Below are 13812 nucleotides of genomic sequence, written 5' to 3'. Positions count from 1 at the left end.
GCTTAACCCCTTTTAGGAAACGGGTCAAATCCGGATGAGCTGATAAGACGGATTCCGTTCACTTCGGCTCTGAAGCAGGAGAGGGCTGCCACTTGGACCTTGAGGGAGTTGAGTGACAACCCCTTATTCAAACCGTCCTGTAGGAACTCCAGGATCATGGGATTCTTGGCCGTCTGCGGGAGTATCCCGCGGTCCTCGCACCAGGCTTCGAATATACTCCAGATCCGTATGTATGCCAGAGATGTTGAGAACATGCACGCGTGGAGCAGGGTATCAATCATGGCCTTCGAGTAACCGCGCTTCTTCAGGCGAGTCCTCTCAAGGGAGAATCGAGATGGATCTTTGTGAAGAATCGGGCCCTGCTAGAGAAGGTTCCTGTGTGGAGGTAGGCACAGAGAGCTCCCCGCAAGGAGTCTTTGCATGTCTGCGTACCATGGGCATCTTGGCCAATCCGGGACCACTAGCAGAACTAGTCCCCTGTGGTGTTCTATCTTGCGTATGACCTTGCCCAGTAGTGGCCATGGGGGAAAGGCGTACAGTAAGTCTTCTTCTGGCCAGGTCTGGATGAGAGTGTCGATCCCTTGGGAGTGTGGCTCTCATCTGCGGCTGAAGAACCTGGGGAGTTGGACACTGAGAGAGGTGGCCAGTAGGTCCATGCCTGGGAGGCCCCAGCGATTTACTATTGTTTGGAAGGCTGTAGTCGACAGCATCCATTCCCCCAGGTCCAGGCTCTCTCTGCTGAGGAAGTCTGCTGAGACGTTGTCTTTTCCTGCGATGTGGGAGGCCGAGATCCCTTGTATGTTTATGTCTGCCCATGCCATGAGAGGCTCTATTTCCAGACACCTGCTGGCTCCTTGTTCATCCCTGGCGGTTGATGTAGGCAACCATTGTAGCATTGTCCGACATTACTCAAATCGCTTTGCTTTGGAGTCTGTGGCTGAATCACAGGCATGCTAGTCTGACTGCTCGAGCTTCCAGGTGATTTATGTTCTATCCCGCCTCTTCCTTGCTCCATTGTCCCTGGGCCTTCAGTTCCTGACAGTGGGCTCCCCACCCTCATAGGCTCACATCCGTAGTGAGCACGATCCAGTTCGGTGGGGATAGGCTTTCTCTTCTGCTTAGGTGATCTTCCTGTAGCCACCACTGAAGCTGAGAACGTACCTCTGCTGGTAGTTGGAGGCGAACTGAGTAGTCCTGGGACAGTTTGCTCCAGTGTGACAGTAAGGAGCACTGGAGTGGTTGCATGTGAGCCCTTGCCCACGGAACGACCTCCAGGGTTGATGCCATGAGCCCAAAGGCTTGAAGATAGTCCCATACCTTGGGACATGCATTGGTCATCAATCGTCTTAATTGTTCCAACAGCTTCCTTCTCCTCGGGGGAGGGAGGAAGACTTTGTTCTGTTTGGTGTTGAAATAGGTCCCCAGGTACTCTAGAGACTGAGGGCTGCAGACTGCTCTTGACCATGTTCATGACCCAACTGAGATCCTGCAGTAGGTTCTTGACTCTGCTGGTCACCTGCCAGTTCTCTTACAAAGACTTTGCCCTGATCAGCCAGTCGTCCAAGTAAGGGTGTACCAAGATCCCTTCCTTCCTCAGTGCTGCCGCCACGACCACCATAATTTTGGAGAATATTCTGGGGGCGGTTGCTAGGCCAAAGGGTAGCGCTCTGAACTGGTAATGATGACCCAGTATCACAAAGAGTAGAAATGCTGGTGATCTTGATGGACTGGAATGTGAAGGTAGGCTTCAGAGAGGTCCAGGGAGGTTATGAACTCTCCTGGTTGTACTGCCTTTATTATGGAGTGAAGTCTCCTTGTGGAATTGTAGTATCTGCATATGACGGTTTACATTCTTGAGATCCAAGATGGGTCAGAATGATCCTTCTTTCTTGGGAACAATAAAATAGATGGAATAGTGCCCCGTATTTTGTTGGGGCGTAGGAACCGGAATTATTGCCCTCAGACTAAGTAGTCTTGTCAGAGAGGCTTCCACTGCCAGTCTCTTGGTGTGGGAGTGTCAGGGTGACATCATAAATTTGTCCCGAGGGATGCTGCGGAACTCCAAAGAGTAACCTTCTTGAATGATGTTTAGTACCCATTTGTCCGACGTGATCTCGACCCATCGTTGATAGAAGAGTGAAAGTCAATCCCCTATTTCCTCTTCCTGTGAATGGGTCATCCCATTCTCATTGGGGAGTATGGCCGGAGTCTGCCCCTGAGCCTGTTCCTCTCTTGGTTTGTCGGTTCCGAAAGTTCTGAGACCTTCCTGAGGGACGAGGTGCCTGGAACTGCGAGTTCTTTCTCAGACACAGCTACCATCTTTGTCAGCAAACTGAACACACTACAAAACAATGCACACGCATCAGAACTCCAAGCAGAATTCCCTGACCTACCTTATTCACATCAAAATCAAACTTTGATTGAATACCCCTTTTAACTTAAACCTTACTACCCTTCCCTCAATACTATCCAAACCGCCATTCCCAATGAAACTTTCCATGTAATGTTTTTGGGTTACATGTTTTAGGAAATCATTAATCACATCTTGTATTACACTGTCATCCAGACATGCCCTCATTTTACATTCTCGAAACCACAAATCCAATACTTGTTGTATCAAAACAATCTGTGATAACCCAAACTTATAGTAAGGGACCTTACATAGGTAACATTTGGCCATTACAGCCAACTTCTGCATTGGAAATTTATCCTCAAAGTGTAACCCTACACCTGGTCCAAACGCCTTAAATTTCACCGACATGGTTACTGGATGACCCCTCTTATTTATTGGTAGCAGTAAATCTTCTGGGTGTGTCCTACCGTATGCAAAACTGTTTGCTACCACCTGACTAGCTTCCAAATTTAAACTAGAACATTCTGACCCTTTTAATGGCGCAGGGAAAAAAAGTATCAATCAATTGATACGAATCCGCCACTGGATGTGGCTCACGAACAATCACGTCCACACACTTATCTACAAGTACCACATTTCCTACTGGTTCATGTGGAAAATGCAACCATGTTTGCATATGCTCATAGAAGTCCAAGGTTATGTCCAACTTATTTACTAATAGGGTGGCTTCTGCTAAATTGTCTGTTCCTATATACAAGTCCTCTGTGTGTCTGGTCAGTGCTACTATTTGTAATTCTTCAACAGAAAGCAACCTACCATCTGACCCATTCAAATAAAGTATAGCTGTTTTACAAGTACCTCCTTAATTAGCCCTAACAGTTGCATTCTGACCCCCACAAAACATCTCAGCCGAATGCTTAGAAAAACCCATGCTAGTTGCAACATCTAATTGTGGTAAACTATCCACTGTTACTACATGTATACTCCTGTTGTTCTTTGAGTTTGCTAACATCTCATATCCAAATGTCCTATTCATAAGTGCTACTGTATCTTTTGGATTTCTAAAATTTACCACCAATGAATCTATTTCTATATAATTACCTATATATAATCCCTCATCCGGCTCCTGCACTTTGGTCTGTTTGACATCACCCACCAAAAATACCTTCTCAGCTGCATTAAGAACATAAGAACATAAGAAAATGCCATACTGGGTCAGACCAAGGGTCCATCAAGCCCAGCATCCTGTTTCCAACAGTGGCCAATCCAGGCTATAAGAACCTGGCAAGTATCCAAAAACTAAGTCTATTCCATGTTACCATTGCTAATGGCAGTGGCTATTCTCTAAGTGAACTTAATAGCAGGTAATGGACTTCTCCAAGAACTTATCCAATCCTTTTTTAAAAACAGCTATACTAACTGCACTAACCACATCCTCTGGCAACAAATTCCAGAGTTTAAACAATACATGCCAAGAATTCATAAGGCAAACTTTTAAATTCATCCACAAATATACGTCTATGCCCAGCCTCTTCAAGCGCTCTATGAGTTGTCTTAAAAGTCAAATCATATCTATCACCACTATCTGATAACAGCTCCTCATAATCTGGCTTCAGCTTCGTAAACAGAGCCACAATCAAATCATGCTGTGTTGCAATTTGCCTAATAGTGAAACTTTTTCCGCACCCTGGCCCTGCTTCTATATAATATATGAGTGAACCCTACTTTTGGTATTGCCTTCGCTGCCCTCTCCTTTACCACATTCAACCTTGTTGGATCCATACCATTGTCTATCAACTTTGTATGCAAGTCCTTTATCTGGTCATCTGTCAATTTAAAATCTATCATTGTCTCTCTATATCTACACTTTATTATTTGATCCCCAAGTCTACCATGAAATCCAAAACACACTGGACATTCTGGTACCTCCTCTTCATTTGGGTTATCACAGTAGAGCCCTACTGAGACAGCTATCTTCTCCTTAGGTGATTTACACACACACTTTGTCCTAGTCTGTTGCAATATATCCATTTCTGGGTGTAGTACTATTCTTTCTGTTAAATGCTCTGCCATTATCCAATCCAAAAGCAATGCCACTGGATAAAATAATAATCTACCCACTACTGCTGCCATTTGCCCGAACTTCTAAAAAATTGATCTAGCATTAATCTCAGCAAACATTTTCTCATCTATCTCCCTACAAATTTTGCAAAGTAATGAAACTGTCAAACAAAAATCTCTCACTCTACCAGCCAGTAGATCCCAAGGCACCAACAACTCTTTGGTCACTAGAGTTTCCCAATACTCAAGTCTCCTTAACAGAAAAATACTGCAATGGCTTTGTTGTCCTCCCAGTACGTTTATTAATAGACTTCATTATATCTAACTTATCTCTCAGATGGACGCAAAGATATCTGTCTCAGTATGTTCTCACAAACATTTGTGCGCATAATCTTAAACACACAAAGTGGCCCTTCCCTGGCAGATATCTCAACTACTAAAGAAAATTCTGTCCCATTAATCACAGGATGACGCAATAGGGTCCCCCAATGCACAACATTATGTCTATATCCTTTGCAATACCCAAATTTAAATGTCAATATTGCCTCACCCCCTACTTGCCTATATGAATATATACTATTATCTGGGAACTCCGGGTACAACAATTCCAATGGCAAAACTGCATACCTATAAGCAATCTGTGCATCAGATCTTTTGAAAATATCCAATAAATCATGCGCCCCCAAATTATATATTGAATCTTCAAAAAACAATGTATTTGCCTCTATATACTCATTATGTATAGTTGCAGGAATTTATGTGCACGCATATAATCTTCCATTACATGCTTCATATCATAATACCTTTTAACACATGGCCTCAAAGTTTTAGAATCCAACATGGATTCTGGTGGTAAAAACACCATCCTATCTTTCTTTGATGCCTTTCTTTTAAGAGCATTACACATATCATTTAAAGCAGGCGTAGTTATTCTATCATAATCTTTAGTCTCCCCCCCATGCACATAAAAATGTGTATGTGGATTACTCATATACATTCTAATTTCCCATGCAGCCGCACCTACCACCAACACCCTTTCCTTAGATGATGAAACATGAAACTAATTTGCATAAATGTCCCTATAAGGATCTCACGCAGCAACCAACACTGGGTGATCATTTGTAACTGTAGTTCCCCCCATGAATAGCAACGGAAAATCACACATTGCTTTCAACTGTGACCTCTGCCCTTGGGTCAAATTCACAAAAACCTTCAAGCTATTTTTAACTGACATCCTAAAAATTTGACTAGCCTCCGCCTGCCCTAAGGATGTTACATTTGCAGCAAGTGCAGTATCTATCACTGTTTTGAGCATCCATATCCAACTACTTGAGCCTGTAGAGCCTGTAGAGGCGAAATCGTTGAGAGCCTCTGCCCCTAGTTCTTCTGGGGGAGGGGCAGGGGATCTTTTACCTCTGTCCTCCGGTAGCCGAGGCTCTGGAGATTCGCCCCACTTGCTGGCTAACTTCTCCAGTTCGCTTATGAATAAGAGAGATCCTTTAAAGGGCATCCTTATGAGATTCGCTTTAGAGGTCGCGTCAGCACACCAATTCTGCAACCATAACTGTCTTTTGGTCGCCACTACCGAGGCTACTCCTCTGGCTGAGGTACACACCAGATCTGAGCTTCTGTCAGGAAGGCTGCTACAGGTTCAATCGTTTCACCGGTATATGTTCCTGTGCTGTTTGCCTCTCTCGAGAGGAGCAAACAGGAACGTGCCATCAGTGTACAGCAGGAAGCAATCTGCAGTGTCATTGCTGTTGTGTCGAAGGCCTGCTTAAGGATGGATTCTAATCGTCTATCCTGAGTATCCTTCAATGCAGCCCCTCCCTCAACGGGAATTGTTGTTCGCTTTGAGACGGCACAGACCATGGTGTCCACTTTCGGGAAACGCAGGCATTCCTTGGTTGCTGGTTCCAGAGGGTACAAGGCTTCCAAAGCCCGACCTCCTTTAAAGCTGGCCTCCGGGGCATCCCACTCCAGGTCAATCAGTTCCTGCATAGCTTCCATCATTGGGAAGTAGCACGAGGCTTTGCAAAGGGTCACCAAGATGGGGCTCTTCTTTGGTTCCGTCATAGGGTCCGTGCCTGGGATCCCCACAGTTTTCACAGTCTGGGAAATAAGGGCTGGTAATTCATCCCTGTGGAAGAAGCGACGCATGGTTCTGTATGGTTTCAGGCCTGGAGGGATTTCTCCTTCTTCCAGAGAGCCGCCATCATCATCTGAGGTATCCGGGTCCCTGTCCGGGAAATTCTTGGTTAGGCGAGGCATGTCTCGAGGCATCCGAACAGAGCCGGGAGGAACCTGTACTTCCGGCCGGGATTGAACCCGAGTCACAGCCGGGGCTGATTGTGCCTGAACGAAGGCTTGCAGCCCCTGGAAAAATTCTAGCCAGGAGAAGGTCCCTGGGTCCATGTTAACCCCAGGGGGAGTCAGAATAGGGGCCCCTGAGGTGCCTTCTTGTGGAGATGCCATTTCGGAGTTGCATAGATCCGGGTGCTATCGTATGTAGTAGTTCCGGACCCATCCTCCAACAGTGAGGGACCAGTCTTTGGTCCCCCCTGGGCTTCTTCGCAATGATGACACAGGCAGGACTCCAGTTCAGGCTGTGTGGCTCTGATGTGGCAGTCTATGCAAAGAGAGTGCCTTCTGGGCTTCTTGGACGCCAGTGCCATTGCCTCTATATCTAGGAGCACAGGTAATGTGCTTCAATGTGCGCGTAGTTATGCGCGTGAGCACAATGCACGTGTGTAGCTGTAAGCGCAGCTGTGAGTGTAGTTGTGTGCGCAGTGTGTGCCCGGTTATGCGCGCAGTTTTGCGTGCAGCTGTGCGCACATCTATATTGGATGCGCGCATGTTGGGCACATCGTCCATCTGGCCTGCCCCATGTGTACTGCTGGTCGAGAAGGGAAGATGGCGCTGATGCTCCCGCGAGTAACATGGCGCCACCCAGGATCTCCATGTGTCTGGATCCCTGCACCGATCGGAGCCTAGCCCAACCAAGGCTGCTCAACCCGATCGGTGCTCCCTTTTTACCTCGCTGGAAGAAAAAACGGAATTGGTACGGCAATCCGAGCCCCGGAGACCAGAATTTAAAGTTTTCTGCTTACCTGGTCTCGGCGCTTACCGATTGCGTCTGGGTCGGTCTCCAGCTGCGGGGGCAGAGGGCTTTACCTTCATCGCCGCGCTCGGTTGTGCACCCGCTGCCTTTCAGCCATTCTGGAGGCTAAATCCACGTTGGGAACAGGCTACCGGTCCAAGGCCCACCTCTGAGGGATATCAAAAATCACCTCAGGAATTCTCAACTGGGAGAGGGACTTTTAAGAATCACTGCAGGAGAGCGAGGCTCGATCTTCTTTAAGGTAAAAAAATGTTTTTCTTTGCTGTAATTCTTAACACTATTCTAGTGTGTGGGATAGTGTCCACATCTGCTAGGAGACGGAGAGATACTGAAGAGCTGAGGTCACTGCAGGGGTATATCTAAGGTGACATCAGCTTTGAAATCTGACTCCGTCTCCCATCTGCTGGCAGAAGAGCACATAACCCACTGGTCCTGAGTCCATCTGGCTACACGCTAGGAAATGTGCATTTTGATGCAATAAGAAAACACACCTTTTGTGAATAGTAGTGTAAAATTATTATTGTATACCTCACTAATTATAATGTAGTATGCTTTTGGTATTGCAATATTTGCTGGGGCGTCCTAAAAGCCTGTTACATCAGGCAGTGTTTCAGGCTCACTCAGTACCCACACACATGGGTGTCATGGCAGAACCTTGCCATAGCAGATCTGTAGAATTTACAACATTGTTATATAAACGTCGAGTCCTCATTGCTATCAGTGGTTCCTGTGACATGCTCTATGCTGAAGTTCACTATGGGATCATGATGATAGCTTTCAAGGGTTTCTGCCCTGTCTCCCTCATTACTAGCATCCTCCTCCTCCTCATCTTCTCTCGCCCCCTCATCATCTTCTTCCCCCTCCTCCTCCTCTGTCTTAGTGTCTGGCTCAATGTCCTCTTTAAACCACACTGCCTTGTATCCTTCATCCATCCTTCTTTCTTTGGTAAGGATGGACTTCGTATTCTTCTCGCTGTCTGTGTCCAGCTCCTCATCAGCCTCCTGATGGGACAGTGCAGCCCCTAGGCCTTTTTCCTCTTCCAACTCTGTTGAGGAGGGCCCATTCAGCCCTTGCTCCTTTGCACTAAGCTCCTCATCCTCAAATGCCAAGTTCACAGCTGCAATTTCATTCTCAGTGTCTGTGGGATCAGCGATTCCATCATTTGTGCCATAGTTCCCCTTCTCCTTCATATTTCCGCTGATCTGTAAAAAAAACCCAAACCCCCCCCCATAAAACATTCAGAATAAATCATAAAACATTCAGAATAAATCATATCATAAACCAACCTCAAACCCTCTCTCACTAATTCCTGCTGAATATTTATCATACTATTACCATTCACAACTGTCATATTTATTCATTTGATTACCTATGTACCGTTTCATAGTCTTATTTTTTCACTTGCTATTCTAATGTATCAATAGGCTGAAATGTAAATATTGTGCTGTTCAATTTCTCCCCTTCCATCCCAAGTTTATTTTCCTTGTTTTTTGTAACTTTCCCTCTCCCTTTTTCTGATTCACTGTATTTAAAGTTCAAGGTTCTTATTGAAAATATTGTTTTTTACGTTACGTTATGCTTTACACTCCTTGTTATTTGTAAACCGGGTTGATGTGATGCCTATCATGAAACTCAGTATAACAAAAACAATAAATAAATAAATATCTATTATTGAAAATCTCTGCAAAGAATGCATGGTGGGCACTTTGTTTTGTTTCTATTGTAGTATTAATTGTAATTAGTGAATCTTGTGCTGATAATCTCTAGGGCCAGTCCCTGTAATGCTGCATCATGTCTCTATAATACTGTATCAGAACACAGGGGGCTGCAGGAGACTCTGGTTCAAGTCTGCTGTCTGCTGGGGCTCTCTTGCATAGGATAGTGATGCGCTTGGGGCTCCTGGTGGGAGGGAAGGCCACAGCCTCTAGAGCAACCCTTGCTAATGCTGAGGGCTTCAGTCTCAGAGGAAACATCACCGCCAGTTCTTGGGCCGTGAGGAAACTGAAGTCATCCCAGCATTTGTGGAGGGGCTTCTATAAAGAATATTTAAAATATTGCTACAAAATAAATATATGTCATAAACAAACATGATTATCTTGTTACTGCCAAATCACATCTTAGTCTTTATTTCACAAATTAACAACTGCATCTTAACAGGCATTATTCTATCACATGTGCAAATTATATTTCTAAAGAAAGCTGAGGCCATTCCCTGTGGTGGATCTACTTTTAGACACATGGGATTATAAACTAATAACACTATTGTGGCCCCTGCTTGGCCACTAGATGGCATGTTAGTAATAGAAAAAATTGGGTCCTATGTTTTTCCAATAAGATTTTCCTAGCAGGGAAACATCACTGGATGTGCAGAGATATTCTACTGTGTGTTCTATTCTTTATAATAGGAACTTGTTGGAAAAGGAAATGTATTACAAGAACAAGAGGTGTAAGGGTCATTAAGCTGAGTGACAGAGTGATCTAGCCCAGTAAGAGTGGGCATTAAGGAGTAGTAATAAATATAATTTCCATGAGGATTTTGGGGATGAAGAATGGGAGGAGAATGAGAGAGGAGAGCGATGTAGAAGGTACCACGTGTGCTATTGGTGCTCAGGAAGCTGGGGTGCTTTCACAAACCCTCATGGGAGTCTGAAGTGGTGAGAACTCTAAGAACTTACTGGGAGTAAAAAGGAAACTGTGGCAGAGGCCTAAGGGAGCAGAAAAAGAGTTCTGTGGCTGACAGTGTAGGGCTGGGGAAGCTGCATCTGCCTAAGGGGATGCGTTGTCCTGGAGTCAGTCCTGACCTGTCTGTGAGAACTTGAGATTTTGAAGATAGACTATGTTTTTCCTGGAACTGCAGATCATCTGGGGGTGGAGGGGAGGGGCGAGGGGGTTTGAAGAAGAGAAAATTTGTTTTAGAACCTGTTGCGATCGCGGGGGTGCAGTCGCTTGCTCTAGGGGGATGTGAGCTCTTGGGCCACAGTGCGGCTCAGGGAGGAGCCCCAAGGCACACACCATGTGAGGTGGAACAAGGCTGGACCAAGATCGAGATGTGAAACATCTAAGGAACTGGAACAAGGCAGGCTCAGACCTCCACTGGACCTAAACGCAGAGGTGAGATCCAGCAACGCATTGCTGGTCTCAAGGGTAGCCCTCCAGCCACTTGGTAGCCCTTCCGGACCCGCCACTTGGAACTTAGAAGACTTGGACGAGGATTCGAGGAACTTGGAAGACTCAGACAAGGATTCAGGATTCAGGCACTAATACAGGGTGAGTACTGCACCGCAGCATGCCTTATACAAACACCCATGGCTGGTCATGGACCACGCTGGAAGCGAAGCAGACTTCAGGCAAGAAGAAGAAGACTTGGAACTGGAGACATGATGAAGATTCAGGAGAGGCCTACACCGAGGCGCACCCTACACAGCCGCCCTTGGCAGGTCACAGACCACGCTGAAGTGGGGCAGGCTCTGGTTTGAGTCTAGGGCATGGACGAAAGCAGGAATAAGGAACTCTGAAGACCGGGAACAGAAGTCAAGGATTCAAGACTCAGGATTCAAGGATTCAGTACTCGGATTCAGGAACAGACCTCAGCATTAAAAGCAAGGGCCTTCCAGAGACTTGAGCTGCAGACGTGAAGACAGGACTTGTGCTACAAAGCGCCCAACACAACCCTCCATGGGCTGGTCACGGACCACAATGGTGGCATGTCAGGAAAGGTGGACAAACAGGAAACCTAGAAGCAGTTCAGAGCGCTGGCGATGGGAACATCGGGACCACAACTGGAACATCAGGAACTCAGAACAGCCAACGAAGGAGCTCCGACGAGGAACAGGACCAGGAACATCAGAAACATCCAACGAAGAGCCATCTAAACATGAGGAGACCACGGAGGTCCTTGACCAGAGAGAGACCACAGGCAACTGTGAAGATCCGATGTGAAGGCCTCGAGGAAGTGGAGGAGAGCCCTTTTATAGGGCTAGACATGACCAGGAATGATGACATCATCCATTGGGGCCGTGGGGCTTTTCCTGCCGCTGGCCTTTAAATAAAGTGCTGAGGCATGTGCATGCACCTATGCAGGGCCCAGGGAGTGAAAGCAGGAAGCTGGCGTCGGCAGCCCCCCTGCCACAAAGAAGACATCAGCGGCAGCACTGCTGCCGTGGAAACATTGAGATGACAGCGGCTTCCCCTGCCACACAGGGATGGACGCGGCAGCGGCTCCTGCTGCGAAGAAACAGCGCCGGCCCTTTCTGCCGCATACAGTGGCGTTGGGCCGCAAGGGAGCGGCAGCGGCGGTCCAGGGTGGCATAGGCCGCAACAACAGGGGACCAGCGGCATCAGTGGTGGCTCCTCAGCCACGGAGAAGGGAGAGGCCTACGGCAGCATCGGACCAGGGTGACCGGGAAGGTGAGGGAGCTGCTTTTGGGCCAGTCCCACGGAAGCAAGCACGCAAAGAACCGTTTTCTTTGGGAAAGTATGGACCATGATTTTAAGATTTGAACTGCTGTACTGGACTGAGAACTGTGACATTTTGTTTATAATGCTGAACTGGTGATTTTTTTAACTATTCGTCTTTTGGAGCAGATCTTTGGTGTGGGCATTGTATTTTTCAAGGTATCCTTGGCCCAGTTTGGTCTTGCAGGTGAACCTGCCCTCAATCCACGGACCACAAAGTTAATTCCCCCATCCCGGCTGAGTGTACAGAGTAGCTTTCCAGGACTGGGAAGGTAGCCCCTGGGGAAAGGGGGGGGGGGGGGGGGGTTACACTAGCTAACAAAGGGAACACGAGAGCAGACTGGGACAGGACAGAGAGGCAAAAAGTAGGGGGAGAACAGGAGGAAGCAGGGCAGTGTTGTGCAGGAGGTGGACCCTTGGGCCGAGGTGGGGTTGACGCTACCCATAGGAAGGATCCTACGGGTCCCCACTGTCGGCAGGCGGAGTGGGCTAACTGACGGAGGCGGGCTGGAGCTTCCCCTCGTTCCCCGCGGGTTGAGCCTTTGGGTACCAGGGCCGGCTGGAGTTAGGTGGGCATTGATGTGTAGTCGTCGATGGGTGGATGGAGAGGTCAGCCCAGAGGCAGCAATGGTGTAACTGAAGAGTCTGCACTGGATGAGGCGGAGTTCCCGAGACTAGGAGTTGATCAGTAGCTTGATCAGGCGAAGCAGTGGTCTGCACTAGGAGATGATCAGTAGCGTGGTCAGGTGAAGCAGTGGTCGGGACCAGGAGAAGATCGGTAGTGAAGTCAGACAAAGCAGTGGTCGGGTCCAGGAGAAGATCGGTAGCGTAGTCAGACAAAGCAGTGGTCGGGTCCAAGAGAAGATCGGTAGCACAGTCAGACAAAGCAGTGGTCGGGTCCAGGAGAAGATCAGTAGCGTAGTCAGACAAAGCAGTGGTCGGGTCCAAGAGAAGATCAGTAGCACAGTCAGACAAAGCAGTGGTTGGGTCCAGGAGAAGATCGGTAGCGTAGTCAGACAAGGAGTGGTCGGGTCCAGGAGATCAGTCCGTGGGGAAGCTAGGTAGTATGAACACAGGAATGAAGAAGACAAACCAGGAACAGGAACTCGAAGGGATCAGGAACCAGGAACACGAAGGAATCATCAGGAAGCAACAAAGTACACATCCAGCTTGGAGTCCTGTTGCAAAGGCGACTAACAGGAGCTGAGCCCGGCTTTATATACCAGAGCTTCAGCGACGTCATCATCCGGGGCCGTGGCCAAGTTCCCGCCACGGGCCCTTTAAAGGAAACAGAGATGCACGTGCGTGCGCCTAAGGAGGGGCATGGCACTGGACGGCGGTGTCTGTCCATGGGCCATGCGGAGAGGCCTGCCATGGAGCACAGGAGTCTGTCGTAGAACCAGGAGCACCGGGGACGGAACTGGCGGTCTACAGCCGCGAGGGAAGTGGAGTCAGACGCTGGATTGGGCAGCAGAGGGCCTGGCTGCGGGCCTGCCGCGGCCAGCACACGCAACAGACAGGAAGAAGAGGGTTAGGCAAATGAACAGGAGGCGAGAAAGGGATAGAGGCTGTGCATAAAGGAAGTGAGAGAGGAGTCTGAAGGAGAAGTGAGAGGATGGAACCTCATAAGCTTACTGAGGAAATCTTTACAAGGTCACACATAACATATAAAATCTCCATTTGCATTCAGGTATCATAACTGTAGCCCAGCTTTGCCTCTGCTACTAATAAATCCCAGTTTTCCAGCTATTGGGGTTTTGCATTTTTGGGATCCTCCCCCTGTGTTTTGCTGCCCCCTTTTTGGGATGGGTCTCAGGGGTAT

General features: G+C 47.7%; 1 protein-coding gene across 3 annotated transcripts in view; it reads right to left on the bottom strand.

The window, feature by feature from the left end:
• Positions 1-7906: 7906 nt before the first annotated feature.
• The window catches only part of LOC115079390 (cadherin-related family member 5-like), a 208628-nt gene continuing 202722 nt past the window's right edge, over positions 7907-13812 (bottom strand). For all 3 annotated transcript variants that reach the window (XM_029582945.1, XM_029582946.1, XM_029582947.1), the window contains exon 9: positions 7907-8737. In XM_029582945.1, the coding sequence (XP_029438805.1) occupies positions 8225-8737 (513 nt within the window). In that variant the 3' untranslated portion in view covers positions 7907-8224. The remainder of the gene's footprint in view (positions 8738-13812) is intronic.

The sequence above is a fragment of the Rhinatrema bivittatum genome, chromosome 17 (genome assembly GCF_901001135.1).
Source record: "Rhinatrema bivittatum chromosome 17, aRhiBiv1.1, whole genome shotgun sequence".
NCBI lineage: Eukaryota > Metazoa > Chordata > Amphibia > Gymnophiona > Rhinatrematidae > Rhinatrema > Rhinatrema bivittatum.
The sequence above is the reverse complement of the archived record's forward strand: the minus strand, read 5'-3'. Positions and strand labels throughout refer to the sequence as shown.